This window comes from Acanthochromis polyacanthus, chromosome 23 (assembly GCF_021347895.1).
Source record: "Acanthochromis polyacanthus isolate Apoly-LR-REF ecotype Palm Island chromosome 23, KAUST_Apoly_ChrSc, whole genome shotgun sequence".
In the NCBI taxonomy this organism is placed as follows: Eukaryota; Metazoa; Chordata; class Actinopteri; family Pomacentridae; genus Acanthochromis; species Acanthochromis polyacanthus.
The window spans coordinates 7,067,837-7,083,877 of record NC_067135.1 but is presented as its reverse complement, the minus strand read 5'-3'; the positions used below and the strand labels follow the sequence as shown (position 1 = coordinate 7,083,877).

Sequence of the window (16,041 nt, the reverse complement as noted above, 5' to 3'; positions counted from 1 at the left end):
TAAAAAAGGCAAGAAGAAAATATCAAAAAAAGCTCAGATAAATTATAAATAAAACAAGACATGCCATATGTTGAAAAAAATGTACATTAGGCCGTGAAAAACACGACAGAGCAGTTTTCTTTAAAAAAACAATCATCACGAATTTTGTCGAAAAAACGCCATGTGTCGAAAAAAAATGCCATGTTTCAACTTGTCGTAAAAACATGCCATATGATGAAATAATGTAAAGTAGGCCGTGAAAAACATGATAGAGCAGTTTTCTTTAAAAAAAAATCATCATGAATTTTTTCCAAAAAAGTGCCATAGTATAGTATGTCGAACAAAATTTCCATTTTTTCAACATGTCGTAAAAACATACCATATGATGAAATAATGTAAAGTAGGCCGTGAAAAACATGATAGAGCAGTTTTCTTTAAAAAAAAATCATCATGAATTTTTTCCAAAAAAGCGCCATAGTATAGTATGTCGAACAAAATTTCCATTTTTTCAACATGTCGTAAAAACATACCATATGATGAAATAATGTAAAGTAGGCCGTGAAAAACACGATGGAGCAGTTTTCTTTGAAAAAAAAAAAGATCACGAATTTTGTCCAAAAAAGAGCCACAGTAATGTCGAAAAAAATGCCATTTTTTAAAAATGGCATATAAAAAATGCGATTTTTTCAACATGTCATAAAAACATGCCATATGATGAAATAATGTAAAGTAGGCAGTGAAAAACACGATGGAGCAGTTTTCTTTGAAAAAAAAAGATCACGAATTTTGTCCAAAAAAGAGCCATAGTAATGTCGAAAAAAATGCCATTTTTTAAAAATGGCTTATAAAAAATGCGATTTTTTCCAACATGTCGTAAAAACATGCCATATGATGAAATAATGTAAAGTAGGCCGAGAAAAACACGACAGAGCAGTTTTCTTTGAAAAAAATCATCATGGATCTTGTCCAAAAAAACGCAATAGAATAGTATGTCGAAAAAAATGCCATTTTTTTCAACATGTAGTAAAAACGTGCCATATGATAAAATAAAGTAGGCCGTGAAATACACAATAGAGCAGTTTTCTTTGAAAAAAAAAATCATCATGAATTTTGTCGCAAAAAAGTCATAGTATAGTATGTTGAAAAAAAATGCCATTTTTTCAACATGTCATAAAAACAGGCTATATGATGAAATAATGTAAAGTAGGCCGTGAAAAACACGATAGAACAGTTTTCTTTGAAAAAAAATAATCATCATGAATTTTGTCCAAAAAAACGCCATAGTATAGTGCAGGGGTCGGCAACCTTTAACACTCAAAGAGCCATTTCGACCCGTTTCCCACAGAAAAGAAAACACCGGGAGCCGCAAAATCATTTTGGCATTTAAAATGAAGACAACACTGCATATATCGCTTTTTTACCTCTATGCCCTTGTTAATCAGTCGTGATTAGTTAATTACAAAGCCTCTAATTAGATAGACTCATTTTTTTTAACTGTATCCTTCCACTAATATTTATCTTACTTGGTTAATGTCATTTTTGCTCTTGGACCTCACATGTTACGTAATGTTAGCTGGAAATCAATATTTTGCGAATGTCTACTTAACTTGTAAAATCTATTTATCTTAAGCTAATAACTTTTCTCCGGTAAGTCGCTGCCCTATTTTCCAAGACGACACTCCTCTGACTCTGACCTGCTGCCGTGTTCCTTCGAGTAACGTGTATTACCCTATCATGAGTACTTTTGACTCAAAGACAAGACGTGTCTTTCTTGGAGTGGAGCTTTAATACACAGGCTTGCCATTCTTGAGTACAAAACGATGTGAAACTACAGGCGTTGCTTCTCCAGGAGTAAAACAAAAAAGGCATGAAACGTGTGGGAATCGGAGCTCCGTGTTGTTTCTCTGCATCAATTTGCGCTCTCATGTCACAGGGGAAAACCCCACAACACATCCGGTGGAGTGACACGGCAAAATAAGAGCGGTAATTTCACAATAAAACTCTATATTAAAATGCATTGAAACGCGCCTGAAAGGCAGAACAATTTATTTTCCAAAGTTACAGGGAGCCACAACAGAGGGCTGAAAGAGCAGCATGCGGCTCCGGAGCCGCGGGTTGCCGACCCCTGGTATAGTGTGTCAAAAAAAAAAAAGCCATTTTTCAACATGTCGTAAAAACATGCCATATGATGAAATAATGTAAAGTAGGCCGTGAAAAACATGATAGAACAGTTTTCTTTGAAAAAAAAAAAGATCATGAACTTTGTCCAAAAAAGAGCCACAGTAATGTCGAAAAAAATGCGATTTTTTAAAAATGGCATATAAAAAATGCGATTTTTTTCAACATGTCGTAAAAACATGCCATATGATGAAATAATGTAAAGTAGGCCGAGAAAAACATGATAGAGCAGTTTTCTTTGAAAAAAAATCATCATGAATTTTGTCCAAAAAAAACGCCATAGTACAGTATGTCAAAAAAAGCCATTTTTTAACATGTCGTAAAAACATGCCATATGATGAAATAATGTAAAGTAGGCCGTGAAAAACATGATAGAGCAGTTTTCTTTGAAAAAAATCATCATGAATTTTGTCCAAAAAAACGCCATAGTATAGTGTGTCGAAAAAAATGGCATTTTTTTCAACATGTTGTAAAAACATAACATGTGATGGGCGCCTGTATGGGGATGGCTAGTAACTACGCCATCGTGTCCAAAAACGTCACTTCCATGTCCTACCAAACCAACGATATAATGGTGCTGTGTTGTGTCCTGTGTTGCAACAATAGAAATGATGTAAATAAAACGATATCTTTCAACCACTTTCCTCTGGACGAAAAGGAGAAGAGAAGATGGCTGACACTGATAAGGTAAGTTGGATTTCTAATCTTAGAAAATACATTTAGCGCCGGGAGCTAACGTGCGCTAGCTAGTATTAGCCGCTTGAATCATGTTATCTTTTTGTGTTATGAGGAGTGTTTGGGCCACATTACAAAAGAAACTAAAAGTGGTCGAGATTAAAGTCTCTGATAATAAGTTTATACTTTTAATTTATAAGAATAAAGTCTGCCGAGGGAGACTATTGTCCCAGTTTTGGGGACTTGGACTTGCTTGACCAATCTGCCCAAAATACTCGACTTGACTAGGATATGGGTCTATGTGACTTGGATTTAATTGAGTCCAATACTTGGACTGACTTGCTAAAAATGTTTGACTAAGATTGTTTTAACTGTTATGGATTCATGATTAGTGTAAAGAGATGCGTAGTTATTTACATATGCAAATTACCCATGTGCTCCCGGCAGAAGTTAGCGCTAGAGTGTGCTGCTGGGAATCTTTAGAGTATACTTTTCAAATCTAACATAACAACTCTAACAAAGCCAAGTAAACGACATTTAACCTCACACAGATGATAAAGCTAGCTTTATTTCTGACATCCTGTGTTTGTTAGCTTACACTACTTAGCTCACCTCAACACTGTACGTTTTCCTTTTCATTGACGCCTGCACTTTCCCTTTAAAACCACCTGCCAGCACACTAACTCTTACAACTCTGTTTGAGTTGTAAGAGTTAAGACCTCGCTTTACCGACTTCGGAAAATCCGCAAAATAAGATGTCACAGTGAAAAAGGTGACCGGTTCTTTCGCTACTGCCATTGTGTTTTCATTCGGTACGCCGCGGCTTGGACACGGAAGTGGTCCATGACGTCACACTAGCCATCCCCATAGTTCATCGGGTTAGGCGGGCGACCCACGTACAGGAGCTGGTCTCCGACTCAGCGGTCTGGGTTCGAGTCTTGCCCGGGGTACTTTGCTGCATGTCTTGTCACTCTTCACTGCAACTATCACAATAAAAAAGGCAAGAAGAAAATACGAAAAAAAGCTCATATAAATTATAAAAAAACCAAAACATGCCATATGATGAAAAAATGTACAGTCAGCCGTGAAAAACACGATAGAGCAGTTTTCTTTTAAAAAAAATCATAATGAATTTTGTCCAAAAAATACGGCACAGTATACAGTAGTGTTTCTAAAAAAATGCCATTTCTTTAACATGTCGTAAAAACATGTCATATGTTGAAATAATGTAAAGTAGGCCGTGAAAAACATGATAGAGCAGTTTTCTTTGAAAAAAAATCATCATGAATTTTGTCCAAAAAACGCCATAATATAGTATGTCAAAAAAAGCCATTATTTAAACATGTCATAAAAACATACTGTGTGACGGGTGCCCGTATAGCTCATCGGGTTAAGCGAGTGACTCATGTACAGCAGCCTGGGTTCAAGTCTTGCCAGTGGCACTTTGCTGCATGTTTTCCCCCTTTTCATGTCAGTCTTCACTGCAACTATCACAATAAAAAAGGCAAGAAGAAAATATCAAAAAAAGCTCAGATAAATTATAAATAAAACAAAACATGCCATATGTTGAAAAAAATGTACATTAGGCCGTGAAAAACACGATAGAGCAGTTTTCTTTGAAAAAAATGATCATGAGTCCTTTCCAAAAAAAGCCATAGTAATGTCGAAAAAAAATGCCACTTTTTTTAAAATGGCATATAAAAAAATGCGATTTTCCAACATGTCATAAAAACATACCATATGATGAAATAACGTAAAGTAGGCCGTGAAAAACACGACAGAGCAGTTTTCTTTAAAAAAACAATCATCACGAATTTTGTCGAAGAAACGCCATGTGTCGAAAAAAAATGCCATTTTTCAACATGTCGTAAAAACATGCCATATGATGAAATAATGTAAAGTAGGCCGTGAAAAACATGATAGAGCAGTTTTCTTTAAAAAAAAATCATCATGAATTTTGTCCAAAAAATACGGCATAGTATAGTATGTCGAAAAAATTTTCCATTTTTCAACATGTCGTAAAAACATACCATATGATGAAATAATGTAAAGTAGGCCGTGAAAAACACAACAGAGCAGTTTTCTTTGAAAAAAAAAATGATCATGAATTTTGTCCAAAAAAGAGCCATAGTAATGTCGAAAAAAATGCCATTTTTAAAAAATGGCGTATAAAAAATGCCATTTTTTCCAACATGTCGTAAAAACATGCCATATGATGAAATAATGTAAAGTAGGCCGAGAAAAACACGACAGAGCAGTTTTCTTTGAAAAAAAAAATCATCATGGATCTTGTCCAAAAAAACGCAATAGAATAGTATGTCGAAAAAAATGCCATTTTTTTTCAACATGTCGTAAAAACGTGCCATATGATAAAATAAAGTAGGCCATGAAATACACAATAGAGCAGTTTTCTTTGAAAAAAAAACATCATGAATTTTGTCCCAAAAAAGTCATAGTATAGTATGTCGAAAAAAATGCCATTTTTTCAACATGTCTTAAAAACACGCTATATGATGAAATAATGTAAAGTAGGCTGTGAAAAACACGATAGAACAGTTTTCTTTGAAAAAAAAAATCATCATGGATTTTGTCCAAAAAAGTCATAGTATAGTATGTCGAAAAAAATGCCATTTTTTCAACATGTCATAAAAACACGCTATATGATGAAATAATGTAAAGTAGGCCGTGAAAAACACGATAGAGCAGTTTTGCTTGAAAAAAAAAACATCATAGTACAGTATGTCGTCTGAAAAGTCCCCTAAAACGTCATGGTGTAGCGTGTCATCTGAAAATGGACAAAAACGTCATAGTTTAGTATGTCATCCAAAAATGTCATATCGCTTTTCATCCATAAAGTGACCAAAAACGTCTTAGTAAAGCATGTCTTCCAAAACTTGATCTTAGTATAAACTTGATCATAGTATGGCATATTGTCCAAAGCATCAAGAAAAATGTCATAGCTCTAAAGCTATATTTCTCACTTTTGGCAATCAGGTCTTTGACGATCCCGGATACCTCCTCATTGAACAAGGACGACTTTGAAGAAGGTGAAGGTGATGGAGATGATCATCTCAACGACTTCATCTTTCACTTGACTAAATAGATTTCTGTAATTTACAATTTTGTTTCTTTAATTAGGTTTTTCAGTGTTCGTAAATAATACAAACATTAAGTCTAGAGGTGTGACAAAGTAAGAAAGAAATTAAGTCTGTATTCTGGATTTATCAAAAAGCGTTTATTAATAGTCATAGTAATGTCACACAAATTCACAAGTGTTTAAGACATGTCTGGCTCAGTTTGGTGTGTGTGTCTGCAAGTATGTCTGTGAATTCTCTAAACAGTGCAGTTATAAATAAATGACCACAAAGAGAAGGAAAAGTGTAAGGTAATATTGCAACAGGAAAAATAGAATTCTCATTTTAAGAAGACAAAAACAAAAAGTTGTTCAAAGAGAACATTTAGCACCATCTATCCCATTATCATATTCAACAGATATCATAAAATCATTAAAATCTCATCTAAAAGTCCCCTACATAGTAAAAAAAAATTATCATTTCTCAAAACCCTTTCGCAAAAGTTTTTTTTCCTTAATGAGCATACAAACACAGCATTCCATTAGTCATTTTCTCTACGTGAGCAGTGTGCCTATTGTCTACAGGAAAGGTGGTGTTATATTCAAGATAAAGATATAATTTAATATATATCAGGAGAAAAGGCAAGAGTCGAGAGGCAAGCACCAGAGGAACAGCAGCCTCCACTCCTGCAGACATACAACCTCCACATTTCAGTTCTTACAGAGCAATCGGTCACCATAAAAAATAAAGGAAAAAAAAAAGAAAAATTGTACAACCCTATTAAAAAAGGGAGAACATTGATATCCAATAAATAGATGAAACATTTTAAATTAAATGTACAATGCGGGAAAAAAAATATCTAGGAAATACTAAGTCTGCATATTGGAACAAACAATCAGAGGTACAACACACACACCAGATGACAATGAGTTTTTTCTTTTTTTTTCAAGAGATAGTTCATATCGAAATGGGAGAAATGAACAAAAAGACCTGATGACGTGTGACAACTCAATATTAATCTCCAGAGGGAATAAAAGTATAATTCATAAAAACAAGATTTACAACACATACAAGATTCTGAAAAGCAAAAATGAACCCCCCCCAAAAAACAACCAAAGTCACTAAAACCCGTATCTTTTGAAGCATTCCAAACAAATGTATTTTTTTAAAATTCTTAATGCTTTAGAAAAATGTTCATATCTCTATTATTAGTATTTTTCATTTTCTCTCTTTTCTAAATACAAGGCCAATGTGGTATATATCTAGGCTGATCTAGTTTAGAAAAAACAAAACAATAAATTATTTTAAAAAAGACAGCACCCCACAAAAATTTCAAACAGCATGTACAAATTTCAGTATTCAAGACAACAACAGAAAAGTTCTTTCTGGTACTGACAGAAACACGCCATTGAAGCCATCGAAAACCCTCCACAGTTTGTTCAATGGCAGCACCGACTGCCTCCGGTTCTCTGTAACCAGGGTTTCTGGTTGAAAGCACCATCTGAGAGTAAACTGGTATTTTATTGGCGGCTTGGTATTTCTTTTTGTAAACAGTAATAATGAGTAAACGTATTCAACTGGCTGTTCGGCAAGTAGTAGCAGTAGTAGTAGCATAAATGATGGTAAATAATAAAAAGGTAAGTTGAAAACCAAAGTGAAACTGTCTTTTGTCCTGGCTTGCAGGAGTTTTGGTTATGGCTGAGGAGACACAGGCGGGGAGCTCTGTCACCGGGAGGACGTTGCCTGGTGAGAGAAAAATATGAGTCAGGGTCAGAAAGCTGTCAACAGGATTGTAGACATGGCAGGACAATGTGGAGAAGAAGCAGGTCTCTGCTCACCAGGTTAAAGGAATCGTATGCGTTCATGAGCTCCTCGATGCGGTACTGCTCCAGCACCACTACGTTGGTCAGGTTGGGGCTACGCTGTCGAGCGCAGTCCTCACAGTGAACCACATACGTCTTCCTGCTGCTGTTCTCACTTGTCACGAACAACAAATTGAACACCTCCACCTGTGACAGGAGAGAATAAAACAAACATTTCAGGTTAGCAGGAAAGTTTTGGCCACAGCACATGATTAATTGTAGAAAGAATACTGTGCAGGTTTTAGCACTATAGTAAGTTGCAATACTCTGAAAAATGAATGCACCAAAAACCGCAACATTTCTTGTGACAGGATTGTTCCGAGACAATTCATGTCACCTCCCAGTTCATTTTTTGGATTTTCTTGAGAAAGTTAATGTGGAAACTTATGTTATGGACGTTCGACCTTTGAGAATCCAGAAAGCCCTCCTCCAACTAGTTTTTTAGCTACAACTTTTTAAAAATTTGATCATTTTTTTCCCCCAATTTCTCTCAAGCCTCAGCTATTGCTTGTTTTGTACTGAGGAGAATCTGCAACTCAACATTTGTTTTACAATAAATTGTCCTGTATACAGATTGGCTGCCACAAATCTCACTAAAAATGAAGTGACCAGAGCATGAAAAAATACCTACTTTCATAAAATTATTAAATGCTGATGTAATATAACATCTTTCACTTCACTCTAGTACGTTGTAAAAATATGCAATCTTGTCATATGGTGAAAACAGTGTAACGTTTATTACGAAACACGATACACATAAAATTCTTCATTTTTGTGTAAAGAAGAAATCCTAGTTCAATTTGGTGTGAAAGTCTTGTAAAGTATGTTTTAAAACACGCTGGAGAAGAGTGTTTTGCAAAGAAAAATTCATAATACAATTTGACAGAGATATGTCATCTTGTAAGATATGGTGAAAGTTTACAACTTCAAAGTGATCCTTCTAAGGAAAATACATGGTCACAATACCTTAAGAAGTGGGATTTTTAACGGAGACTCATAGCAAGTGAAAACTGAGGTATTAACTTTTAAAAATCGAAGGTTTTTTCATTCAGGTAGAAAATGTACTAAAGTGATTACTGTGAAATATCCAGCAACACATCTGCTTGCAACTCATCTTCAAAGTTTTGTCGCTACTAAGTGCAAATTTTCTGTCCAGTTCAGGGTAAATTTAGCATTCTGCAAGGTCTCATGAAGTTTTTCAGGAAGATCCATTGCATGAACTGTTATGTGATTTGGCATGAAATTAATGAAAACTGTTCTAACAGCTACTCACATCACACTCGTTGCAGTAGTAGGCAGGCTCATCTTTCACCCGACTCTGGTAGGAAATCTTCTTGCCATCAGCCACCAGTTGGTCCCGCAGGATCTGGATGTGCTTCATGGACTGCAGCAGGCAGTGTCTGGCAGGAAAGTAGAGACCAACATTAAAATATAGGTTTCTTGTGTGCATATAAATCATAACCACTTAACCAGCTTTATCTAACGGAACATCTCCGCAGTGCATTCTGCTTTTCAAAAGTAGCTACTGGTTGTATTTATTGTGATGCTGTTGAATTGCGATTTGTTATATCTCATCTGTCTTAATATGTATAAAGGTTTTATCGAGGTGTGACTCAAACTGCCAGCTGAACTCACTTGATCATCTTGTAGGTGTCTGGGTCAGTGATCTTGAGAGTGCGGGCCACGTTCCACGACACATGAATCATGGGGACGATGGACTTGACCTTCTTCACTTCGTTCCACTCAAACCTCTCCAGGGCCAGCTGATACTGGTAACCTGTAATACACATGAAATGAATACCAGCTTAAGAAATGCTTTCATTGGTGTTGAAGTAATTTATTTTTTGGCCACTAGGTGGTGCACTTCCTACCATTGAGAGGTCCAACATTCCAGGCAATATTGTTGCACCAGCCCACAGCCTGAACCCAGTGAACGGTACCAGCGTTGATCCACACCAAGTCTCCAGGTCGCTGGATGAAGCGGTACACCGGGATGTTGGCGTTGTAGAGGTCCTCCAACACCGGCCACCAGGACCCCGTCAGGTAGTCCACTCCATGCCTGAGCACATAGGAGGAAGGTGTAGGGCTTAGTATCTAAAATCAGTCAGTCTTGCTGTCACAGTCTTACCATATTACTTTTGCGTAAAGGTGTTAACACTTCTACAAACTGTAAATTATGCATGGTGTCAGATTTGTCTCCATCTACTCACTTTTCACAGAAGTCATTGATGGCCTGCCAGTAGTTCTCATGGACTGAAAACCATTCACAGTCTCCAGGGCCGATGTTAATGTTCACTGAGCAGAAGTTGTTGTTCTCTTGGTGACCTGTTGGACAAAACATGCATGTCATAAAGAGTTCTAAATTCAGATAGCAGCTTGTGTTGTGTATTGTTTAACTGATGCATGTTCCTTACCAGGTGTTCGGCTCCCTGGAACCTTCATGTACAGCTGGACAGTGTTCATGCCTAAGATGGTGTGCCCAACATGGCTCAGCATGTTTCCACTGGATGCTACGCGCATAAATGCTGGAAGCTTCTGCAGCTCCTGAAGCTGAGGTTTCCACCTGAGCCAAAAGACAACAGATTAGAACTTTGCTTTTAGGATGAGCTGCATTTACCACACACATCACTATTGCTTTGTTTTAGGACGGGACGTTGAAGCTGCTCACCTCTTGGGATCGGAGAGGTCAATATTGGTGCCAAACTTGATGATCTTCCCAACTGGTTTCTGCTCACCACTAAAACAACAATTCTACATTAGTACAAATGGCAAAGCACGAGAGTACTCTACAATAAATGTTATGCTCTGAGCATTATACTTACTTGCTACTTTCTTTAGAGCTGTCCTTGTTGGGAGTATCAGAGCTGTTGGGTGGCTTCTTCTCCTTCTCATCGTCTTCATCGTCCTCCTCATCACTGCCTTTCTCCTCCTGAACACAAAGAAAACATGTTTAGAAGTTAATTCTGGCTTAAAACAATGTAAGTAGTAGTGGTGCACTAATGTGCCATGCTTTATACCTGCAGACTCTCTTGGAAGCTGGAGGCCTGGTACTGGGCGTACTTGGCGATGGTGGTGTGGGAGCGGCTGCTCTCACAGGGCCACGTCTGACCGGTGCCACTGGGGTCCCAGTTCTCATCAGCAGGCTGCTGCACCTGAGTCCTCACCTCCACCGCCTGCTCTGCATTGGCCTCCACCAGGGACTTAGTGGAAAACAGCCCAAGGTCTGAAAACATTGTAAGGGAAAATTAGAGGTGACCTTGTGGACTACAGACCAACAGAAAAGATGAGAAAATTATTTTTAACTTTGTAATCTGTGAACATCAAGACATCCTTCTCACAAGTTTGTGTGTAAATAAAGTACATTTAAGTGCCTTAAGTGTAAACGTACTGAGTCGTAGAGATCCAGCTAATCCTCTGATGACAGTAACAGGATTTTTGGGGTCTGTACAGAACTGCAGCAGCACGGGGGAGAACGCGTCCCTCTTACTCTCCAACTAAAGGGAAGAAAAAGCAATCATGGATTAGAAATACTGTCAAAACATCAGAGATGGTTTATTTAAAAATGAGATAAGAAAATTAAAAACACTATACCAGTGAATAAGAGGTCAAGAACAAAAAAACTGCTCTGTATTTCTGACAGTAAAGAAATATTCTGAAAATGTATATTAAGGTTTTAGTTTGGTTTGAATCCTCTGATGTTTTGAGCATTTGTTTTATTTAATTCATATTGTTTCACCTCCAGACCAAAGTTTACCTGAGGCACTGAAAATGAATGCCAACTAACTGTAACAAGACATGTAGTCATTGTACAGTGAGCGCTTTAACCTGTGTCTTCATATATACTAAATGACCATAAGAGGGCAGCACATGCATTGTCTGAACAGCTGTATTTTGTACTGTGCATGTTAAGGCAACTTCGCCCTGTGGTAAAAAGTGTCTGTTTGAACAAATGTTGGTAATGAACAAGAGGTGTCCAACATTTCCTTTGCTGGTTTTTGTATTATATGTCAGACAAAGACTTAAAGAAACTGGTGTGTGTCAAAGATGTGGTGACTTACGTAGATGCTGGGTGTAGGGGGGTTGAGCTTCTCTCTAGGAATGGGTTCCTCTGTAGTTATGATGGGTTTTACGGAGAATGCTGGCAGCAAGTAAGATTCTCTTAATTTCCCTTTGATTCTTGCTCCCCTAGAACAGTAAACGGAAAAGTAAAGGTTAACAGATGCAAGCATGAAGGTACACTTCAAAGCTTAGACATTACAGGTTTCAGTTAGTACTGTTGGGCTTGTAGTAATTTCAGACCTAAATTATTTATTGAACATGAATACATTAGTTTATCCTAATTCTAATTTGCTTCGTTTTCATGACAAATATTTCCCAAAGGTAATTTAAACAGGGTAATAAGGAAAAAGTGCAAACTGTAGGTCAGAGATAGAAGGAAAACAAGAATCTTTGACATGAATTCATCCTGGAGCTGACAAATAGTGGTCAACTTACTTGCAGGAGCGGATAATTTCGCTTGCTGTGTTCTTGATGCTGATTTCCTCCAGTGGAATCCTCTTTTCCTCCACCTCTGAGGCGATGAATGTCTCCCTATCTCCGCTCTCCACTTTGATTAGACGAATCTTCAGCTCCTTCGGTGGCCCGTCAGACAGCGCCTTCAATTTCAAGAAGTCAGTGGAGCCTAATGAACCCGACTCAGCAGCTTTTTTGTGCTCTGATGATCTTTCTCCTGAGCTGGAGGACCATTCTGCGTGTTCCCCTTCACTGGTGGAGCTGGCACCGGACGCCTCCTTGCGTTTCTTCTTGTCCGTGTCGTAATGACTCCAATTCTTTTCCGACCCTTCTTTCCTCTGTAGATTGAGATCACCAAGAATTCTGCGATCTTTCTTCTCCTTATGGCTCTTTCCGTCCTTGTGTCTCTTGTGGCTGGAACTAGAATGGGTGGATGATGACGATGATGATGAAGAAGAAAAGACCATCTCGTCCCTCTTTTCTCGATGCTTCTTCTTTTCCTTTCTGTCTTCATGCTTCCTGCTGCTGCTGTGGCCGTGCTTTCTCTTCTTCTCTTTCTCCCTCTCTCTGTCTCGGCTTCTATCTTTATCTCTGTGCTCCTTTACCTTCTCAGGTTTGTGTCTGTCTTCTAGTTTACTGTGGCCGTCAGGTTTATCAAAGGAGTTCTTGTTAGGAAGTGACTGTCGACTAAGCATGACCTCGCAGCTCTTTCCCAACTCTGCCAGAGAAGACTCAGAGATGGTTGTCAACTCTTGTTCCTCCTTGATCACCTTGATAGGCTTTATGGTAGGAATACTCCTCTTTTTAGTAGAGTTTATCCTTTCCTCTGTTTCCCCTTCATCTGTCCAGGCATCATTGTCCTCTATTTTCAGTTTCTTGTCTTCTAGTAGAGAACGAGGAGAGGACTTCAGTGGTGGGACAGCAGGACTGAATGGTGGGTTAGTGGAATCTGATGTGGGTGAACTGCCTTGCTGCTGACGACAGATATCAGGGCCCAGTGACAGGGAAGAGGAGTATTTGACCCCAACCAGAGCTGACGGAGGGGGTCTCCCAAAAGGCCCACCACGGTAGGCATACTTCTGGCTCTCTAGGACTGTTGCTAAGGACTTGAACATGCTGTTAACACCTGTTTGATGGAGGTGAGGTCTTTGGGGTGGCGGAGAACAAGATGGGGTCTCAGAATCCTCTTCATCGTCGTCCTCGTCTGCCTCGCTTTTAGTCTGCTCAGGGAGGCCATAAAGTTTAGCCAGGTCACTGTGGCGGTAATTGGTGTTACCTATTGGCATTCCCATGTCCACGGACTGCTTACGGTTCATTTGAGGTTTAAGGTAGTCCTCATCCTCCTCATTGAGAGACGACGTTCGGCTGCAAGGGGAAGCCAGCGAGCCTTGGCGGCTGAGCACAGGAGGGCTCGCGTTGGATCCAAAGTCTTCCTGGTTGGGCTGATGCTTCGTGGCTGGGATTAGGTCTGGGGCACACAGGTAGCTCTTGACAGGCTCAGCACTAGGAGAAAATTTGTCAAGCAGACCTGCAGATCCAGTCTTTTCACTGTTATACATCTCCTCTTCGTTTTTGATAGATTCATCCAGCATTGCCATAATGTTCGCCAAACCGTCGGGGAGCAGTGTGGACAACTCGGAGGGCTCCTCCTCAAACTGAGCGCTGTCAGAGTCAGTGCTGCAGCTGCTGGCGTTCTGCAGACCACTTTCTGCTGCCTGTTTGCTGAGGATTCCCCTGCTGGAGCTGGAGGATAAAGGAGGTGGTGGGAGGTTTTCTCTAGAAAAGGCCTGATACAGTTTGGGGGGCTCTCTGAGTGCCAAGGTGGGGAGAGAGTGCTGGCTGCTGTCTCTCTCCCTGGCTGCTTCTTTGGATTGGTTGGGCGCTGCTTGCATTGCCGGGGGCTTGTTGGGGTACACCGGCTGGTTCATCCCTGAGGTATTGTGTGTTGATAAGGGACTGAATGTCGTTCCGCCATTGTTGCTCCACATCTCCCTCTGCCTCTGCTTCTCCCTGGCATACTCAGTCTGAGGTGTTAGAGGAGGCGGCCGCAGCCTTTCTACAGGAGTAGTGTTGGTGGGTGTCTGGCCTGGTGGACAGGGGGGCACCCCACCACGGCTTAGCCAGGGGTAGGGGGGAGACGACTGGGAGCTGGGAGGTGGAGGACCTGAAGAAGAAGCAGGAGGTGCAGTAACAGCAGAGAGGGGAGGCGGTGGAGGTGCTGGGGAGGTGGTACCAGAGAGCAGTCTCTCCAGATTTTCAATAGCAGTCTGCTCCTTTCCTTTTGCATTGCAAAGTTTGTCCTCTCTCTTTCTCTCCATCCTTTTTCTCTCCTCCTCTTTCCTTTCCAACTCTGCTTGTTTTCTCTTCTCTTCCTCCTCCCTCTCTCTCTTCTTTCTTTCCTCCTGCTGCCTCTCTGCCTCCCTCCTCCTCCTCTCTTCCTCCTCTTGCCTCGCAAACTCTCTCCTCTTTTTTTCACGCTCCTTCTTCTCCCATTCTCTCTTATTCCTCTCCTCTTCTTGCTTCTCCCATTCTCTCTTTTTCCTCTCTTTCTCCAGTCTCTCCACTTCTCTTCTCTTCCTCTCCTCTTCTTGCTTCCTCTTCCTCTCCTGCTCTCGTTTCTCCCATTCTCTCCTCCTCCTCTCCTCCTCCTGTCTTTCCACTTCTCGCTTTTTCCTCTCCTCGTCTCTCCTTTCCATCTCCTTCCTCTTCCTCTCCTCATCAGATTTTTGTCGTATTTCCCATTCTTTCTTTAGTCTCTCCTCTTCTCTTATTTTTCTCTCCTGCTCCTCTCTGTCCCTCTTCCTCCTTTCCTCAGCTTGCATGTGTCCTTCCAGCTCAGCATCCAGCTTGTCGAGAGCCTCTTCAATGGACTGAGGGACAGAGGCTGGAGCTGGTGGATGGATCTGGGGGTGAGAGAACATTTTTGTCAAGGCAGACTCTGGCTGACGACCCAGTCTGGAGGAGAGGGCTGGACTGGATGGTGGAGGAGCTGTGGAGTGAGGAGGTGGGCAGTATGTAATAGGAGATTTAGGAAGTGGATTTGAAACTCTGCTTGTAATGACACTGTCCCCTGCCCTCTGGTACCCTGAGGAGAACAAAGAGGAAGATGAGGAAAATGGAGGACGTTGTTCCAGTTCAGCTTTAGCATAGTATGGAGTCTTCCCCTTCGTAGGCTGCGACTTAATGGGTCCCTGTTGTTGAGGTCTGTGCAGCCCCTGCTGGTGCGACTGGCTGGCAGTGGGAGCTTGTCCTCTCTGACAGCCAGGGTGCAGCAGAGCGTCCAGCTGAGGTTTGGGGGTAATGACAGCGCTGGTGGAGTTTTGGGGTGCTGGCTCTCTTCCTCTTTGCCAGCTGTTGTTACGGCTGCCATTGTTCACAGAGCTGCCAGCAGGGGGGGATGTGGTCACCGTGGAGACACCGGCCATGGTAACAGCACGAGAGCTGTTGCTGTTGCTGTTGCTATAGCGGCCGACGGAGCAGGAGGCCTGGGACATGGGAGGATTGGATGTGATGACGGGTGTGCGAGTGGAGTTGGTTGGAGGCAGAGGAGGGCTGACGTGGTGGTGATGCTGGGAGGGACCTGGAGGCCGAGTATCCATGACCTGATTGTGACTCTGCTGGCGCTGAGGTAGCAGACCTGGGGGCCTGTAGATGGCCGACTCCTGAACACACACATACAGAGTTTTTCAGTCACTGAGTTCAAATGTAGGCCTGAATAAAAGCAGCTGCTTACTTTTATTAAATGACATAGAATAAACTAA

At 40.5% G+C, this 16,041-nt stretch overlaps 1 protein-coding gene across 3 annotated transcripts in view; it reads right to left on the bottom strand.

Annotated features, from left to right (window-relative positions):
* Nucleotides 1-6,045: 6,045 nt before the first annotated feature.
* kdm6ba (lysine (K)-specific demethylase 6B, a) overlaps nt 6,046-16,041 on the bottom strand; it is a 57,956-nt gene continuing 47,960 nt past the window's right edge. For all 3 annotated transcript variants that reach the window (XM_051943584.1, XM_051943585.1, XM_022212837.2), the window contains 13 exons: nt 12,263-15,942; nt 11,827-11,953; nt 11,157-11,262; nt 10,786-10,991; nt 10,591-10,697; nt 10,437-10,505; nt 10,183-10,331; nt 9,979-10,093; nt 9,640-9,827; nt 9,404-9,545; nt 9,042-9,168; nt 7,745-7,915; nt 6,046-7,649 (listed from right to left, as the gene is read on the bottom strand). In XM_051943584.1, coding sequence (XP_051799544.1) covers nt 7,632-7,649; nt 7,745-7,915; nt 9,042-9,168; nt 9,404-9,545; nt 9,640-9,827; nt 9,979-10,093; nt 10,183-10,331; nt 10,437-10,505; nt 10,591-10,697; nt 10,786-10,991; nt 11,157-11,262; nt 11,827-11,953; nt 12,263-15,942 — 5,205 coding nt within the window. In that variant the 3' untranslated portion in view covers nt 6,046-7,631. The remainder of the gene's footprint in view (nt 7,650-7,744; nt 7,916-9,041; nt 9,169-9,403; nt 9,546-9,639; nt 9,828-9,978; nt 10,094-10,182; nt 10,332-10,436; nt 10,506-10,590; nt 10,698-10,785; nt 10,992-11,156; nt 11,263-11,826; nt 11,954-12,262; nt 15,943-16,041) is intronic.